The sequence below is a fragment of the Symphalangus syndactylus genome, chromosome 4 (genome assembly GCF_028878055.3).
Source record: "Symphalangus syndactylus isolate Jambi chromosome 4, NHGRI_mSymSyn1-v2.1_pri, whole genome shotgun sequence".
In the NCBI taxonomy this organism is placed as follows: domain Eukaryota; kingdom Metazoa; phylum Chordata; class Mammalia; order Primates; family Hylobatidae; genus Symphalangus; species Symphalangus syndactylus.
In genome coordinates this window covers 61,797,072-61,812,227 of record NC_072426.2, presented here as the reverse complement: position 1 = coordinate 61,812,227, position 15,156 = coordinate 61,797,072, and the positions used below count along the sequence as shown (strand labels likewise).

The following is a 15,156-nucleotide window of genomic DNA, read 5'->3' as shown; positions in this document are numbered from 1 at the left end:
GTCCACTTAGTAAAATAATAACAATACCTGTTATCTTAACATAATAATATAAGGAATTAATTAAACAAGTGTTAGAGAATTGGAAACATCAAAAGAGCCAGGAGGTAACATAAAACCATCCACCACATACACACACACACAAAGTTAACAGTAGTTCTCTTCTGGTAGTAAGATTATGGCTAATTTTTCTACAAGGCATATATATTTATTTACACATATAAATTTTTTTAATGTAAAGCTTAAGTGAACACATACCTGATCCCACCTCCATTAAAACAAATACCACCACTTATGTTAGAGTCTAACAGTAATACGTACTTTTCAGTCAGTTACTGCATTAGATAGTAGGAACAGAATTCTCTAGAAAATGGTTATACAACCATATGGCATATGAGATTTAACCATTGGAGTTGCAGGTTCAAGAAGAGACTGCCAAGGATTCCAACACTGGCACCATTAATACACCTCTCTACCTAAAGAGCCCCAGAAAAATCACTTTCCAGGGACAAAGAAGTCCTTAAAGTGTATATGGAAGGTTTCACATCTTAGCTTCAGTACCTTGTATCAAACACCAATATTTTTGCCCCACCCCTACCCACCTGTGACCATTTTTTGAGAAAATGCTGTATCTACATGATCACTGACCAGAGTAGCCATTATATAATGTGACTGCATTACCTGAGACAAGTTGATTGGTGAAGGGGTGGGCACCTGACCCAAGCTGACCCGTCCCTGGAACTGAAATCAAGAGATCAGGTCTCTTTGGGGGATCAATAACGTGTAAAACGTGAGAGCTACAGGTGGCCATTGAGCCAATATGCATTGACGGTCAGAGCCAGAGCGTTCGAATGCCACCTGAGGTCTGCTGCATTCCTTCCTCAGTTCTATGAAATATGGCAGCTTTCCTCTAACTACCCCACTTTGGGGTTGGGTAGCTCAGGCAGAGATGCTAACTTTGTAATCAAAACAATTCTTAATACTAACCAATTGCTCTTTCATTATTAAAGCGTTCATTATTATTTACTACTGGAGTTGGGCTATGGAAAGTGTTTCTATTCTTTGGAGAACAATATAAACTTTTAGCAACCCACTCTCTCCTTCGCCAATCTTTTAAGAAAAAAAAATAGAAAAAAAAATTTAATATTTCTCAAGTTGAACAAAACCCTTTCCAAGATTTACATTAGGAGAAATCATTATTCTGTATGAGATTTTTCTGGCCCTAAATATTACTTAACACATTGTTTGGATTCAATAACAATAATACACGAATCCCTTAATATTAAATTTATAACTTAGAAACACATTCATCAGCCTCAAAGACAAGAAACAGAGGTGAAAGTCTTCCAAAATAGTCAAAATGTGACAGTATACACACATTAAAGTATATACACTTCACTCATAGAACGCCTTTACCATGAGACGACACACTGTAAGCAATTCAAGCTGGGTGATCTGGCTGTAAATCCACATCAGACCAGAAGCTAAAATCCTAGAAAGAATCAATAGTAAATAACCTTATATTAAAGGGGGTATATTAGTTTTCTATCTGCTGCTATAACAAATTACTGCGATTTAGTGGCTTACGACCAACACAAATTTATCATCATAAAGTTTTGTAAGTTAACAAGTCAAACATATTCTCACTAGACCAAAATCAAGGTGTCCACAAGACTTTGTTCCTTTCTGGATATTTCTTTGTCTTTTCTGGCTTCCAGATGTCCAATGCACACTTTCCAGCTTCAAGAGACTGTCCACATTCCTTGGCTCATGACCTCCTTCCTCACAGCAACAGCAAGTCAAGTCTGTCTCACACCTCATCACGCTGACATCCTGATCTGCCTCTCTTCCACTTTTAAGGATCCAGTGATCAACTGGGCACACCCAGATAATCCAGCATAATCTATTTTACTTCCATCTGCAGCCTTCATTCCCCTTTGCCACGTAACAACACAGTTACAAGTTCTGGAGACTAGCATATGGACATCTGGACATCTTTGGATGGGCCATTACTCTGAGCATCACAGGGAATAAACAGGAAAACCAGACACAGGAACTCAAACAGTCATTCAGGCCACTTTGTACAGGGACAAATATTTCACTCTACTGGAATAGTCCCAGGGCTGGGGAGTTGGGATTAGGGTGCTGGACATCACATACTACTGCCCGGGAATAGACTGATGGTATGAATCAAGATGAGATTTAAAGCCTCTTTTGGTAAGAGGCTGGAGGGTTCACAAAAGCATTTTTAAAGGGCTGTTACAAAAATATGGACCTCTTACTACAGGAAATTTCATTTACCTGGAAAACTGTACAGCAAGCCTCACTACCTGGCAATGCTACAATTTAACTTAACTGAATGGTTACTTCATCTACTTAACATCACTAGCTACCTTAGTTAAGTTGAATAAGTATCTTAAATAAAAAAAATTTTATTTAAGAACTGAAAAAGACTTTTTTGAAGTTAACATTTTAGAAATATTTAAGCATTTATTATAAATATTCACATACATTTATCTATGTAAAGTGGCCCAAGAACAGTTCTTTCCCTTATTTAGAAAAAAATTCAAAGAAAATGGCTAATTAAACTTTGATTTTATTATGTACATGGATACTATTAAAAAGGTGAATTCGTGAAATTTTAAAATTGTGTATAACACATAAAAGTCAAACTTCTAATTTGGTAAGTAAATAAACCTAAACTTAACACAGTGGTTCTTTAAAATGTTTAAATATTTGTCTTAGATGCTGAATATAGACAAAGAGAACTGTCATCTTAGGATTAAACATACTATAATTCTGTAAAAAGAAATCATAGAAAAGTAAGATAGTATTTCTCAAATAAGTGCTCCCAAACTAAAACCACAGTGATGCACAGACACTAGCCTAGAACCTATTCCAGTGCTGCAAGTACTGACAGGCTGCAAACACCAGTAACAAACTGCCTGGAGCCTTGACCTTGAAAACAAATGGCTGTTGTGAAATGACATGACCAAACCAAGAAATGGTTCCTTACAAAAACAAAGCAAAACGCAAGATGAAAATCAAGCAGAAAAAGAAAATAATATAACCTTATTTTGAGAACACGACTTCATCTCAAAGGATACTTTTTGCATATTAATCCTCACAGATGAGCACTTAAAATAATTTTGTGTAGATCCAGGAATACAACAGGTGACTAAGTTAACGACTAACACAATTTACAGACTTGAAAATGATAATACTGAATTCCAAATTTCACAGCATAACAGATGACTATAATATACTACCCCAATCAACTCTTATTTAGTGTCTATACAGCATCTACAGAGCTCTTCATTCTTCATATTTCTCTTCTTAGACTTTCTGTGTTCATGACTCATTTTCATCCATTTCTGTCGGAGAACTGCTTTGGGAGGAGCAGAGCGAATAAGTGCCATACTCAGGTATGGGCCTGTGTGGTGGCCAGTCGTTTTCTTGCAAGAGTGATCTTGGAGATAAAATAAATTGAGTCTCAAAAAATTCCAATGACTCGCCATCTTCCTTCTCCATCAGAAACTGATACTCTCCGAATCTGACCATGCACCTGTATGGCAGGTCCATTTTATTTAGGTAGCCCAGCTCTCTGCTGTCCACGATCAGATTGGTCTTTTTACTCATATTTTTTATTTCAAAGGAGAGAACTGAGCTGTTGAATTTTTTAAACAACTGCAGAGAAAACTGAACTCGGGAAACCTGTTTGTCCTGAAAAGTATAATGACAGATGCTGGAATTTCTACCAAATTTCACCACTTCACTGGAAGGGAGTTTCTCTCTGTTAAAAAACCTTATTGACTGAAATATTCCACACTGCAACTGGCCAGGGTGGTAAACCGTCATCTGGAGACAAGTTACTGTCTCTTCTGTGTCAGCATCTTCAAAACTGCTCATGATGTGCACAGGGCCCACCTGCAATAATTAAATTACCATGTTAGTTTCTGCTTATGCTTGAGGCATTGAGAACTTTGATTCTAACGTTTTGAGGAACATCACCTGATAGGCAATTTATTTGGACTTTAAGAAAACAATACATAGATAATACTTTCAGTGAACTAGTAGATATGTGAAATCTTATACCAAGCCCTATAAAATTGCTACACTAGCTTCTCCTATCTTTTTCATTTCTCGTTTGACTATAACACCATACATAAAATGCAGACAATAACAAAGAATGATTTTTGATAATAAAATGATTTGAGGGAAGCATAAAGAAACCTCAGTTCCTCTTTCACCTAAATAGAGTGACTCGAGTCCAGAGAAAATATGACAGGTGTACTTTAAAAACAAAATTAGGAAATAAAAAATCTCTTTGGTTTGAACACCTTCAGAGGATATATACATAAAGAAAACATACAGTTTATTAACTGGATTATAATTATATTATGAATTGTGAAACCTGGTTAAAGAAAGAAATTTAATAGTTACAAACAAACAATTGCAACATTTATCCTTTATATCCACACTTTGACTTCTAACAGGTAAATGATTTAAAATAGTAAATGCTTTAAATGGTTATTTTATTCCATAATTTCAAATTTTAGACATTACTTTTAAGAATATAACTCTCCATGAGTTGGTTCTAATTATCACAGCCTGCACTGGTATCAGAATTGTTTATTTTTGTCAGTGGTACCCAATGACTGGATGGACAAACTGTCATTAACTACAAATAGCACAGTCTAACTGTTGTTAACCACATCCCTTGAGAGCCAGTGGCCTGAGGTGCCCTCCACCTACACTTCACTTCATATATCTTTGGTAATTAGTACAGTACTTAAAAGCAGTATAACAGGACAGGAGAAATAGCTACTAAAATTTTTGTGAAGTTACTTCAACAGAGAATTGCCATTTTAAAACTAATTTAATTTTTTAAAAGTGCACGTACATGATTTTAAAATTCAAACACTAACAACGGATTTAAAAAACAAGTATTTCTCCCCCACCTGAACTCTTTGTCTTTCTCTCCTAGAGTACAACCACTGTAAAAGCTACTTTTATCCTTACAGAAGTTTTCTTTACATAACCAGCATAACTATGTGTGTGCACTCTCACACACAGAAACACACATACAAGCACATTTCTCCACAGAGAAAAAAAATTTCCTACACAAATAGAAACATGCTATACTTAGTTCTGAACCTTTCTTTGTCCATCTTCTTTTTTTTTTTTTTTTTTTTTGAGACAGGTCTCTGTCGCCTAGGCTGGAGTGCAATGGCGCAATCTCAGCTCACTGCAAACTCCACCTCCCAGGTTCAAGCAGTTCTCCTGCCTCAACCTCCCTGAGTAGCCGGGATTACAGAAACGCACCACCACACGCGGCTAATTTTTGTGTTTTTAGTAGAGACAGAGTTTCGCCATGTTAGCCAAGCTGCTCTCAAAACTCCTGAGCTCAGGTGATCCACCTGCCTCGCCCTCCCAAAAATGCTGAGATTACAGGCGTGAGCCACTATGCCTGACCAATTTTTCAATTAATAATACATATGGGTGATAATTTTCCCATATCTACACTTACAAATATACCTCATTCTTTAACAGCTGCACAGAGTTCTGTAACTGTAGCACGGCGAGAAGTTACACCAGTACCCAGAGAGATGCTGAGTGCCACCTGCATTCCTTAGATGACTCTCCCTTGCTGCGGCTACCGGACACTGTCTGCTTATACTGACTTGGGGTTTGGAGATAATCAGTCTTAAGTGAGATTGATTTGTAGTTTTATTGTTTTTTGTTTGCCATTTATATTAGATGTTGGCATCAAAATTATGCTGGTTTGAAATATAAAAAACAAAAACCAGAATATTTTCCTTCCCTTTCTATCTTGCTGGCATTTCCTTTTTTTTTTTTTTTTGGAGACAGCATCTTGCTGTCACTGGAGTGCAGTGTGCAGTGGTGTGATCTTGGCTCACTGCAACTTCTGCCTCCCAGGTTCAAGCAATTCTCCTGCCTCGGCCTCCCGAGTAGGTGGGATTACAAGTGTGCGCCACCACTCCCAGCTAATTTTTCATATTTTAGTAGAGATGGGGTTTCACCATGATGCCCAGGCTGCTCTCGAACTCCTGAACTTAGGCAATCCACCCACCTCGGTCTCTCAAAGTGCTAGGATTACAGGCATGAGCCACTGTTCCCAGACCTGCTATTTACTTTTAAAATATAATCTTTCCTTCTGTTTTACAAAGTTTTGCTGCTGGGAATCAAACTCTCAATTTATCCAATTATCCAACAAATGACATAGCTAAGCAATATTTCTTTTCTATTGATTTGAAAACGCATCTTCAATTTTATTTTCATAATATATTTTTGAACATTATTGCATCATATTGCTCTACCCAAGCAGGCCACAGATGCCCAGCTATAAGCAGAAAAATTGAGAAAAATCCTCAAAATCCTGTGCCAGGGGTGGTAAAACTTACTATGAAACCAAAGTCAGCAAGAATTAACACACAATGGGTAGAACTGGTTAATCCATCTTACACTGTGATTTGAAGACACTGTAATTGTGATAATAAAGTCTCATTATTCAGGAAGCAGACAGCATAAAAGAATAATTATAAGTCATGGGATGATGCATTAGCAGTCAACAAGAAAAGCATTTGCTATTAACAAGAGCCTGAAAAGAAGCATCAGAAATCTGTAAGTGATCTCCAGCTTTATTTACGATATGCTGCCATCAATCTAGTTCATTCTTGGACTTCAGGCGATAAGAATTCCAAAAGGAGAACTGGATTAAAAACCATGGTGTATTTTGGATATAAATAGTCTTTTGGTAACATCCAAATTTTGTTTTTGTATGCTTTATATAAGCTATTACTTTATAATTCAGTCTTCTGAGCAAATCAGCCACAAGAAAAGCTTACCCCATATAGGTTCTTATACTCAGTCCCTAGGACAGATATATTATCCACTGTTAGAGAGAAAAAATGGCATTCTGGTTTATACCTCAGTGGCTATGAGAGTCTTGGTGTAGATCAATTATCTGGGTTTGATGAATCTCTGGGTTCACAATTGTGAACTCCATCCAACAAACACTGAGGTAGACTGCATTAGTGTCAAATATTTGCTACCCCATCCTTGCAGGCCTGTCCCTACCAGTTCTGCCCCTTTAAAATGATGATCCACTTCATTAACAACCACATCAATGAAACATGAATGGCAGTGATGCAGAAACTTACTTCCAAGCAGAAACTTAAAAGCTGCTGTGTAGTTCCACCTTCCCTCTTTCTTTTGTCAAAACATCAGCAGTTCCCACAAGGAGCAGCTCAGTCTGGGTCCCAGAGGGAAGAGCCGAAGACAGATACATAAAGGACAGGTAATATTAGCAAAAAAATCAACCCTTCTTCCAATAAGCCACTACGATTTTTGAGGTCATTTGTTACTGCACTGTATCAGAGCCTCAGCTGATGGATGCATTCACCTATCTTATGAAGGTATAAAGCCACAGCAAACTCTGACAGTGATATGGTTTGGCTGTGTCCCCACCCCAGTCTCATCTTGAATTATAGCTCCCACAATTCCCACATGTGGAAGGGACATGATGGGAGGTAACTGAATCATGGGGATGGGTCTTTCCCATGCTATTCTTGTGATAGTGAATAAGTCTCACGAGATCTGATGGTTTTATAAGGGGGAGTTTCCATGCACAAGCTCTCTCTTTGCCTGCTGCCATCCATGTAAGATGTGACTTGCTCCTCCTTGCCTTCTGCCATGATTGTGAGGCTTCCCCAGCCATGTGGAACTGTGAGTCCATTAAATCTCTTTCCTGTATAAATTACCCAGTCTCAGGTATGTCTTTATTAGCAGTGTGAGAACAAACTAATACAGACAGGAATAAGGGTTATTACTTATTTCATGCCTTTCATGTGCCACGCAGACTGCTAAATCCCTGACACACTGTAACCAAGTACCTCCATTTTTCTAAGTCATAGTTTAATTTTTTATTTTCTCTTTTCCCCTTCCCCCTATGCCCCGCTTCCTACTTAGATCTTCAGAAATGCAAATGTAACCTTTCACCTCTCCTGACCAGAAATTCCCTACAGGGCAAGTATATCTAACTATGTGCTCCAAGACAACCTTAACTTTGATCTCCCTTGGAGAGTTGACAGTCGATTTGCAGACCAAAGCATGTCCCCACAGAACTCTCACCTCCAGGGTGTGGCCTCTGAACTCACACCTACTACGAGGGCATGGTGAGAGTATGCCCACTTGGCCACTTATATAACTTATATTTCTGCCAAGGAAGGTGCCAACTCAACTGTCTGGTAGATGAAGCACCAGGGAACCGGGGGACCCCCTGCTCTGGCTCACTTTCCACTCTACTTTATAAAAGAGGCCCACTTTCTGCTCCAAAAGTGAAGCAGCACATTCTGGGTGTGGATAAAGGCAGGACGTTTTGTGCCCCTTTCTCCAAGCTAGCTTAGGAATTCACTTTTTTTTTGTACCAGACCTCACTCTTGTTAATTGGACTCTGCATGCAGCTGGCAACTAACATGCTTTTTGGTGACAACAGGTCATCTAATTTTCAAAATAACCCTGTGAATCACTGCTTCACTGATGAGGGAGCTAAATCTCAGAGGGTTTAAAAACCAGCCCAGATCATAAATCCAATGTCAAAGACAGGACTCAAACTCTAATGCATCCTCTCTTAACCGTTACAAACACTGCCTCCCTGGTTACCAGTTACTTCACAAACTTTAGCAGTTAACCTGCAGAGAAGGGGGACATAAAGGTGTGTGGGCTACAACCAGCAAGGCACCAAATAAGAATCTAATACTGGGGAAGGAAATATGCCATTAGTGCTACCTCATAGGAGGAACAGGCTCTGAGGCACCAGGTTACTGTGAATATCAGTTATCCATAAGCCTGGGTATATAAATGTTAGCATGGACCTAGTAGTCATCGGTAATTGTGGCAGGTTGTTTGGAGACCATGTTGATCTCTGACCTCAAGGAACTTAGAAATGAATCCATTTGTTTATCCTCAAAGCCACAAGGTCCCTCTACAAAGTGGCCTGAACACTGTAACATTTCAGAGTGGTCAGCAGAGAAACAGGAAAGACAGAAGCTGACAATTAAAATAATATACTTAAAATTGTTAGATTTTAAAAAATCACTGGTGCACATTTGCTCAAAACAGCATTTTGAAATCTGTTAGCCATGTTATCAAAGAAACAGGGCAACAGTGATTTTATATAGTGATAACAATGGTTACCTCTGGAGACAGAAACTGGGGGCCCGGGATAGGAAGGAGATTTGCTCTCCACTGCACACACACTCTATACCTTTGGAATTTTATACCACGTGCACTTCAATATCTATTCAAACACTTAACAAATATTTTCTTTACAAAATCACCAACCCTCTGATTTTTATGGAATTGACAGTGGTTGGAGATTAGCAAAGTATTATTAAAGGGGTAAACCATGATATCTGACATGGAAAAGTTGTAAAACACTGATTAATATCTGACAAACAGTAATATCTGTGTTAACAAAGGAAATACGATAAATATAGAAATAAAAATAAGCACTGCAGTTGGGAACTCTGTCTCTGAAAGCTGAATACAGAAGGCATAGATGCTGCATTCTTGAGTGTCCAGCTCTTCTGTGCTGGACATCAGGATGTATACACTTACCTGGGAGGCTTAGAGTTGGGAAGAGAAGAGTTAGATCCAGGGCAAGGCTTCTGACTCCTCTCTGGGGAAAGAAGAATGGATACGTGTAGAGGTGTTATGTGCAAAAACAGCACCTCCACCTCTGCTACCGTCCCTGCAACACAACACACACACACACACACATACACACACACTCACTAAGGTCCTGCAAAGCCCGTGAAGAGAAGTACTACCTCTCCTTGCCAAAGGGTGTTCGGCCTTAAAATGTCATAAACAAAAAGATATACAGAAATATTTTCGCTAAAAGGACCCAGGTGTCTAAGCAGTTTAACAGAAAGCTTGGCACCCCTGGGTGGTCATGCATGCCAACAAGATTTCTCATGCTTTCAGAAGTCTATTTTTTAAAACAGGATTGACTATACTAATGGGGTCTGCTCTGGATAGTGAAAATGTTTACTTTCATTTCCCCCCAACCCCCTCACCTCCCCAGTTCCCCCTGAATATATTCTCAAGAAAGAGCATGTCTTTGGGTGGTTGCAAGTAGGAAGTTTCAAGGCTTTTCTCCCTAACGAATACCGAACACTGAGCACACAGGAGGGGAACAGAAACTTGGAAGCAGAGCAAAGGACCAAGTTATCCTCCTGCCTAACCCTGCTCAACAGGATCACCCTGAAGTGTGGCTCTTTTGTGAACTCTGGCACAGCTGTTTGGCAGAATTAACACTAAAGCCACAGGTCTTGCAAAAACAAAGAATCAAAAAAAAAAAAAAAAGTGAAAACCAAACAGCAGGAGGAAACCCTTAGGAAAGCTCGGTGTCTTTCAGACATGAGATTTTCGTTCTCCCACTCTACTTGACTGGCCTGACCCGGGATACAGTCCCACTTCCCGGTGGCTGCGGACATCCGCAGTGAGGCTTAGTGTGGATTTTGGCTTCAGAGGATTTGGGAAATTCCACCTTTCAATCTGAAATCTGGGGAAAGTCCCAGAAAACAACGGATTACTATATTTCTCTCACGAACCAGACTGAAGCAAGGAGTCAGGTCTAGGACCAAGGACCTCGGCACTCCAGGGAGCCCAGGGCCCCTCAGAAAGGTCAAGCTTTGCCACCGAGAGCGTGGGGCCGTGGCAGTTGGCAAGGGTGGGGTCACGCACAACTGCTCTGGAGCCACAGTGCATAAATGGCATTCGTTTTTGTTTTCTTATTAGAAAAACGTTGCAAAGAATACCAAAGTACAGAGAAAACACACCCCTATCTCCAATGTTTCCTGTTTATGTAAATATTCTCATATTTTATAAAACAGGGAGGTGCTGTCTATAATTTTTGCAGGCTTTCCTTAGCATATGGTGAGCGTGTGCCAGGTGAGCAGGAGCGGCGGGGGATGACTTCCGATCCGACACCCCCAAAATCTCCTGGACAAAGCTTCTGTGTTTGCAGGATAAACAGAAAAGGGCCAGTCCCCACCTCACCCCCAGCCCGCCGCCCCGCAAGTACCTGGGGCTGGGGAGTCCGTGAACTCTCCTGAGCTGTTCGGCTCTCCCGGCTCAGAGCGAGGGGAATCGAGGAGACTGGGCACAGGCTGGCGGTGGGCGCCCGGCCGCTGCTCCTCCGCGCGGGCAGGTGTGAGCCCCGGGGTGCGGGGAACCGAGCCAGGGACCGGGGAACCGAGCCAGGGACCAGGGACCGCGAGCCGCCGATCCTCCCGCGCTCCCGCGCGCGCGGCCTCACTTCCCACTGGCTGGCAGAGCACTTCCTCTCGCGCCCGGGGACTTTGTAAAGCGCGCAGCTGAGGCGCGGAGGTTTTCAGGCCCCGCCCGCCCCACTCGCGCTCCCGCCCCTTCCTTCCTCACGAGGTGACCCGACAGCTGGCGCCTTTCTCACGAGGCACCCAGCCCCGTCGCCGCCTCTCTCAGTTCTCTGGCAGGGTTTGGTGCGCGGTTCACCGACCCGGACCGCGCCTTCCCAAACGAGTGGCCTCTCCGGAGAGCACGATTGGCGGGCTAGAGAAAAGAAGGGAACTGGATCACTTCAGCATTAAGGGGGACTTTTCCCCAAAATGAGTGTTGCCCCAAGGCAAGGCGGGGAGTTGAACTAATCTTTCGGTGACTCCAAGGATACAAGCAAGCCAGTGCGTGGCATGCACCAGCTCCTTCTAATCATCGCAGTCCCCCTTACACATGAGTAAACTGAGGCTCAGAGAATGGTGGAGTGTGGCGAGCAGAAGTGGAATTTTTTTTTCTTTTTTTCTTTTTTTTTTTGAGACGATTCTCACCGTGTCGCCCATGCTGGAGTGCAGTGGTGCGATCTCGGCTCACTGCAACCTCTGCCTCCCGCAGAGGCGGGATTTGAACTTGCTCCAGGTTGCCCTCACCTTACACCCAGCAGAGCAGTCCAGTCGCTTTCTCTCCTGCCGCTTCCATCGGAATGGACATCCAGAGTCCACAAGTAAAAGCTGGTACATGACGAAATGGGAAACACCTCTCAGGAGTCCTTTATAGCTTAGAATAAGGTAATGCTACTTTTCTGTCTCAGTGAAAAGGTTTGGAATGACCTAAGTGTGAGGAACCTAAGAAGAGTAGGTGTCAAGAGAGGATAGACCTGGGCACTGTGGCTCACACCTGTAATCCCAGCACTTTGAGAACCCGAGGTGGGCGGATCACGAGGTCAGGAGTTCGAGACCAGCCTGGCCAACATGACGAAACTCTATCTCTACTAAAAATGCAAAAATTAGCCGGGCTTGGTGGTGGGTGCCTGTAATCCCAACTACTCGGGAGGCTGAGGCAGGAGAATCACTTGAATCAGGGAGGCGGAGGTTGCAGTGAGCCCAGGATGGCGCCATTGCACTCCAGTCTGGGCAACAGAGTGAGACTCTGTTTAAAAAAAAAAAAGAGAGAGAGAGAGAGAGGATAGACACTGTAGAGACCAGCGATCCCTGTTGGGAACTGGTGTCACGGAAGACTTTTTCCACAGACTGGGGTGGGGGCCATGGGAGATCGTTTCAGGATGATTCAAGCCAATTTTATTTATTGTGCACTTTATTTCTATTATTATTGCATTGTAATATATAATGAGATAGTTATACAACTCACCATAATGTCGAATCAGTGGAAGTCCTGAGCTTGTTTTCATGCAACTAGATGGACACATTTGGGGGTGATGGGAGACAGTGACAGATCATCAGGCATTAGATTCTCATAAGAAGCCAGCAGCCTAGATCCCTCCCATGAGCAGGGTTCCTGCTCCTATAAGAATCTAATGCCCCAGTGATCTGACAGGAAACAGAGCTCAGGCAGTAACACAGGTGATGGTTAGCAGCTGTAAATACAGATGAAGCTTCGCTTGCTGGCCCTGAGCTCACCTCCTGCTTTGCCGCTGGGTTCCTAACAGTCCATGGACCACTGCCAGTCCATGGCCCAGAGGTTGGGGACGCTTGCCATAGAAGTAGAAAGAAGACTGAGGATAGATAGAGGAAGGAGGACAAGAGTTGGCTTGGCTGAGATCATAGTGGCCTACTTCTTCGCATGGGAAACCAAATTCTGATGATGGAAATGAGTGGAAGCCCCTTGTCTGTGTTCTTCCTTGAGTTCAGGAGAGTTGCTTGTTTGTGGATCAGTTTCACTGGCAATAAAATGACATTGATGTCCACCTGATAAAGAGGTTCTATGGGTGCGGTTAAGTTTTGAACTGTGTCAGAGCTAGGTATAATGAAGTACAATGACTGTGGGGAAAGAAGGGTACATTTACATGTGAGGCAGATTCCCGTAAGGGCTGCAATTTTGTTAATCATCAACATTTATTATTTCTTCTCTAGAAGTGACAGTCAGGGTACCTTCTCTCAGCTGATGAACATGACAGGAGTTGGAAGATAAGACATGCTATCTGATTATGTCAGTGAACTCATACTATAGAACAGTATTATCAGAATTGGAGTTTCCAATCCCTAATTTGAAAACTGACAAAAGGCCCAGAAAATTTCTAAAAGCTTGAATAAGGCCAGAGCCCCAAAAAAAAGTGACTATTTCTGTACTTTCAATTTATTAAGTTTTCTGAAAATCACCAGGGGACATTTGCAAAAGAAGCAATTTTAAGTCACTCATATCTAAATTAGGCAAAGTAATTTGTAATGTGGGCTTTATTATTGTTTCTGTTTGCATAAAACCATTAAAAATGATTATTTTTAATGAAGAGATTATTTTACAGTTTTACTACAGATTTTACTTGTTTTATTTTTATTCAAGATCGAAGTTTAAACAAATAATGATAGCTTTTCCAGAAAAACATGAACATCATTCTTTGATAATGAAAATGTATTTACTGTTAAAGAAACACAGTAGGAATTTTAATTAGGCAATGAAAGGTACTAGACGTTTCAGGAAGGGGTTTATACAAATATCCACATCTCAGGCTATTGTTTCTCTTAAAACAAGCAAATTACTAAAGTCTGAAAGTACTTCGTCCAAAGTTACATCAGACTGAGGAAATGTAAGTGTGTGCCTTCCAGTGTGTGCCACTGTTACAAATATGCTAATGAGAACACAGCAGCTGGAAATCACCTTTGAGGCCCTCTTATTGCGGTTTTTCTTTTTGAAAAGAAAAACCAAAAAACAAAAATATTTTTGTTTCAATGTGATGTGTCATTTTGATAAATTCATTGTCTGATCCTGACATAGCCTTAAAGTGTGAAACTTTCTCTTGCACATAGAACTGCTCATGGGCTGCCAACATCTTTTAAATTAGACAGATGCAGTTAAACTCTCCTGTGAATTCAACAGGATTTTAAACTTGGTTAACCTCACTTGCTACAACCAAGTGCCCTGAGTGGTGTTAGGGTTATAGGAAGTAACATAAATGCTTTCAGGAAAAAATTACAAGAAACCCTTCAGGGAAATGACTATCCTAAAAGTTGGGCTAGGATTGTATTCAAAGTAGACGAAAACAGTAGGCATGTGTTATTGATACAGAAAGGAGGGATTTACTGTTTTAATTACCAATGACTCATCATTTAATTTGAAAATAACATAAAATGCCCATAATCCGTTATATTTCTATCCAGCTTTGAACAATTTGAAATTTCTAAATTATATTAATGTTTACAAAAAGTAAAAATTTATCTTGGCTCTCCTATTCAATTGATGGCATGCCATCACTTCCTCTTATCATCATCCCCCATCCCCATGACATGGGTCAACATAATTTCTAATTAAGTTACTTGGTTGTTTGGAAATACAAAGTTTTTCCGTGGCAAGAATCTTAGGAGTTTTAGATATTTTTGCTAGCCCATAATTAAGATGATGTACATAAATGCCTACTGTATGTTATTTAACATAAAAAATAAAAGCAGCTAATTTGTGGTAATACAATCACACCATGTAAAAAAAAAAGTGCATGTTTGTATTACTTGCTGATAAATGAATTATATGACCTTACTTTCTGTCCAAGGCATTCTAAGCACCTGAGACCCACACTTGTCTAACTCTCCCCTGTCCAGCCCTGATGTTTAAATTACGTGCAGTTCAGCTCAAGTGTGTCTCACCGCCTCA

The 15,156-nt window shown here is 40.9% G+C and overlaps 2 protein-coding genes across 6 annotated transcripts in view; one reads left to right on the top strand and one right to left on the bottom strand.

The window, feature by feature from the left end:
* Positions 1 to 2,575: 2,575 nt before the first annotated feature.
* On the bottom strand, positions 2,576 to 11,406 carry TIFA (TRAF interacting protein with forkhead associated domain). Of its 3 annotated transcripts, XM_055274863.2 has the most exons (4): positions 11,111 to 11,406; positions 9,640 to 9,700; positions 7,182 to 7,273; positions 2,576 to 3,924 (listed from the first exon to the last, which is right to left on the bottom strand). In XM_055274863.2, the coding sequence occupies exon 4, from the start codon at positions 3,904 to 3,906 to the stop codon at positions 3,349 to 3,351; it is 558 nt and encodes a 185-aa protein (XP_055130838.1). In that variant the 5' UTR covers positions 3,907 to 3,924; positions 7,182 to 7,273; positions 9,640 to 9,700; positions 11,111 to 11,406; the 3' UTR covers positions 2,576 to 3,348. The 3 variants fall into 3 exon arrangements, with proteins under 3 accessions (XP_055130838.1, XP_055130837.1, XP_055130839.1); XM_055274862.2 differs by lacking the exon at positions 7,182 to 7,273 and having other exon boundaries at positions 11,111 to 11,404; XM_055274864.2 differs by lacking the exons at positions 7,182 to 7,273; positions 9,640 to 9,700.
* Positions 11,407 to 11,471: 65 nt separating this feature from the next.
* The window catches only part of ALPK1 (alpha kinase 1), a 158,556-nt gene continuing 154,871 nt past the window's right edge, over positions 11,472 to 15,156 (top strand). For 2 of the 3 annotated variants that reach the window (XM_063637990.1, XM_055274850.2), the window contains exon 1: positions 11,472 to 12,125. The gene's annotated coding sequence lies outside the window, so the exon portion shown is untranslated. The remainder of the gene's footprint in view (positions 12,126 to 15,156) is intronic. The other variant, XM_055274853.2, reaches the window with a different exon arrangement.

What these genes read in the sequence shown, in the direction of transcription:
- TIFA (XM_055274863.2), bottom strand. Translation starts at nt 3,906, where the DNA reads ATGAGCAGTTTTGAAGATGCTGACACAGAAGAGACAGTAACTTGTCTC.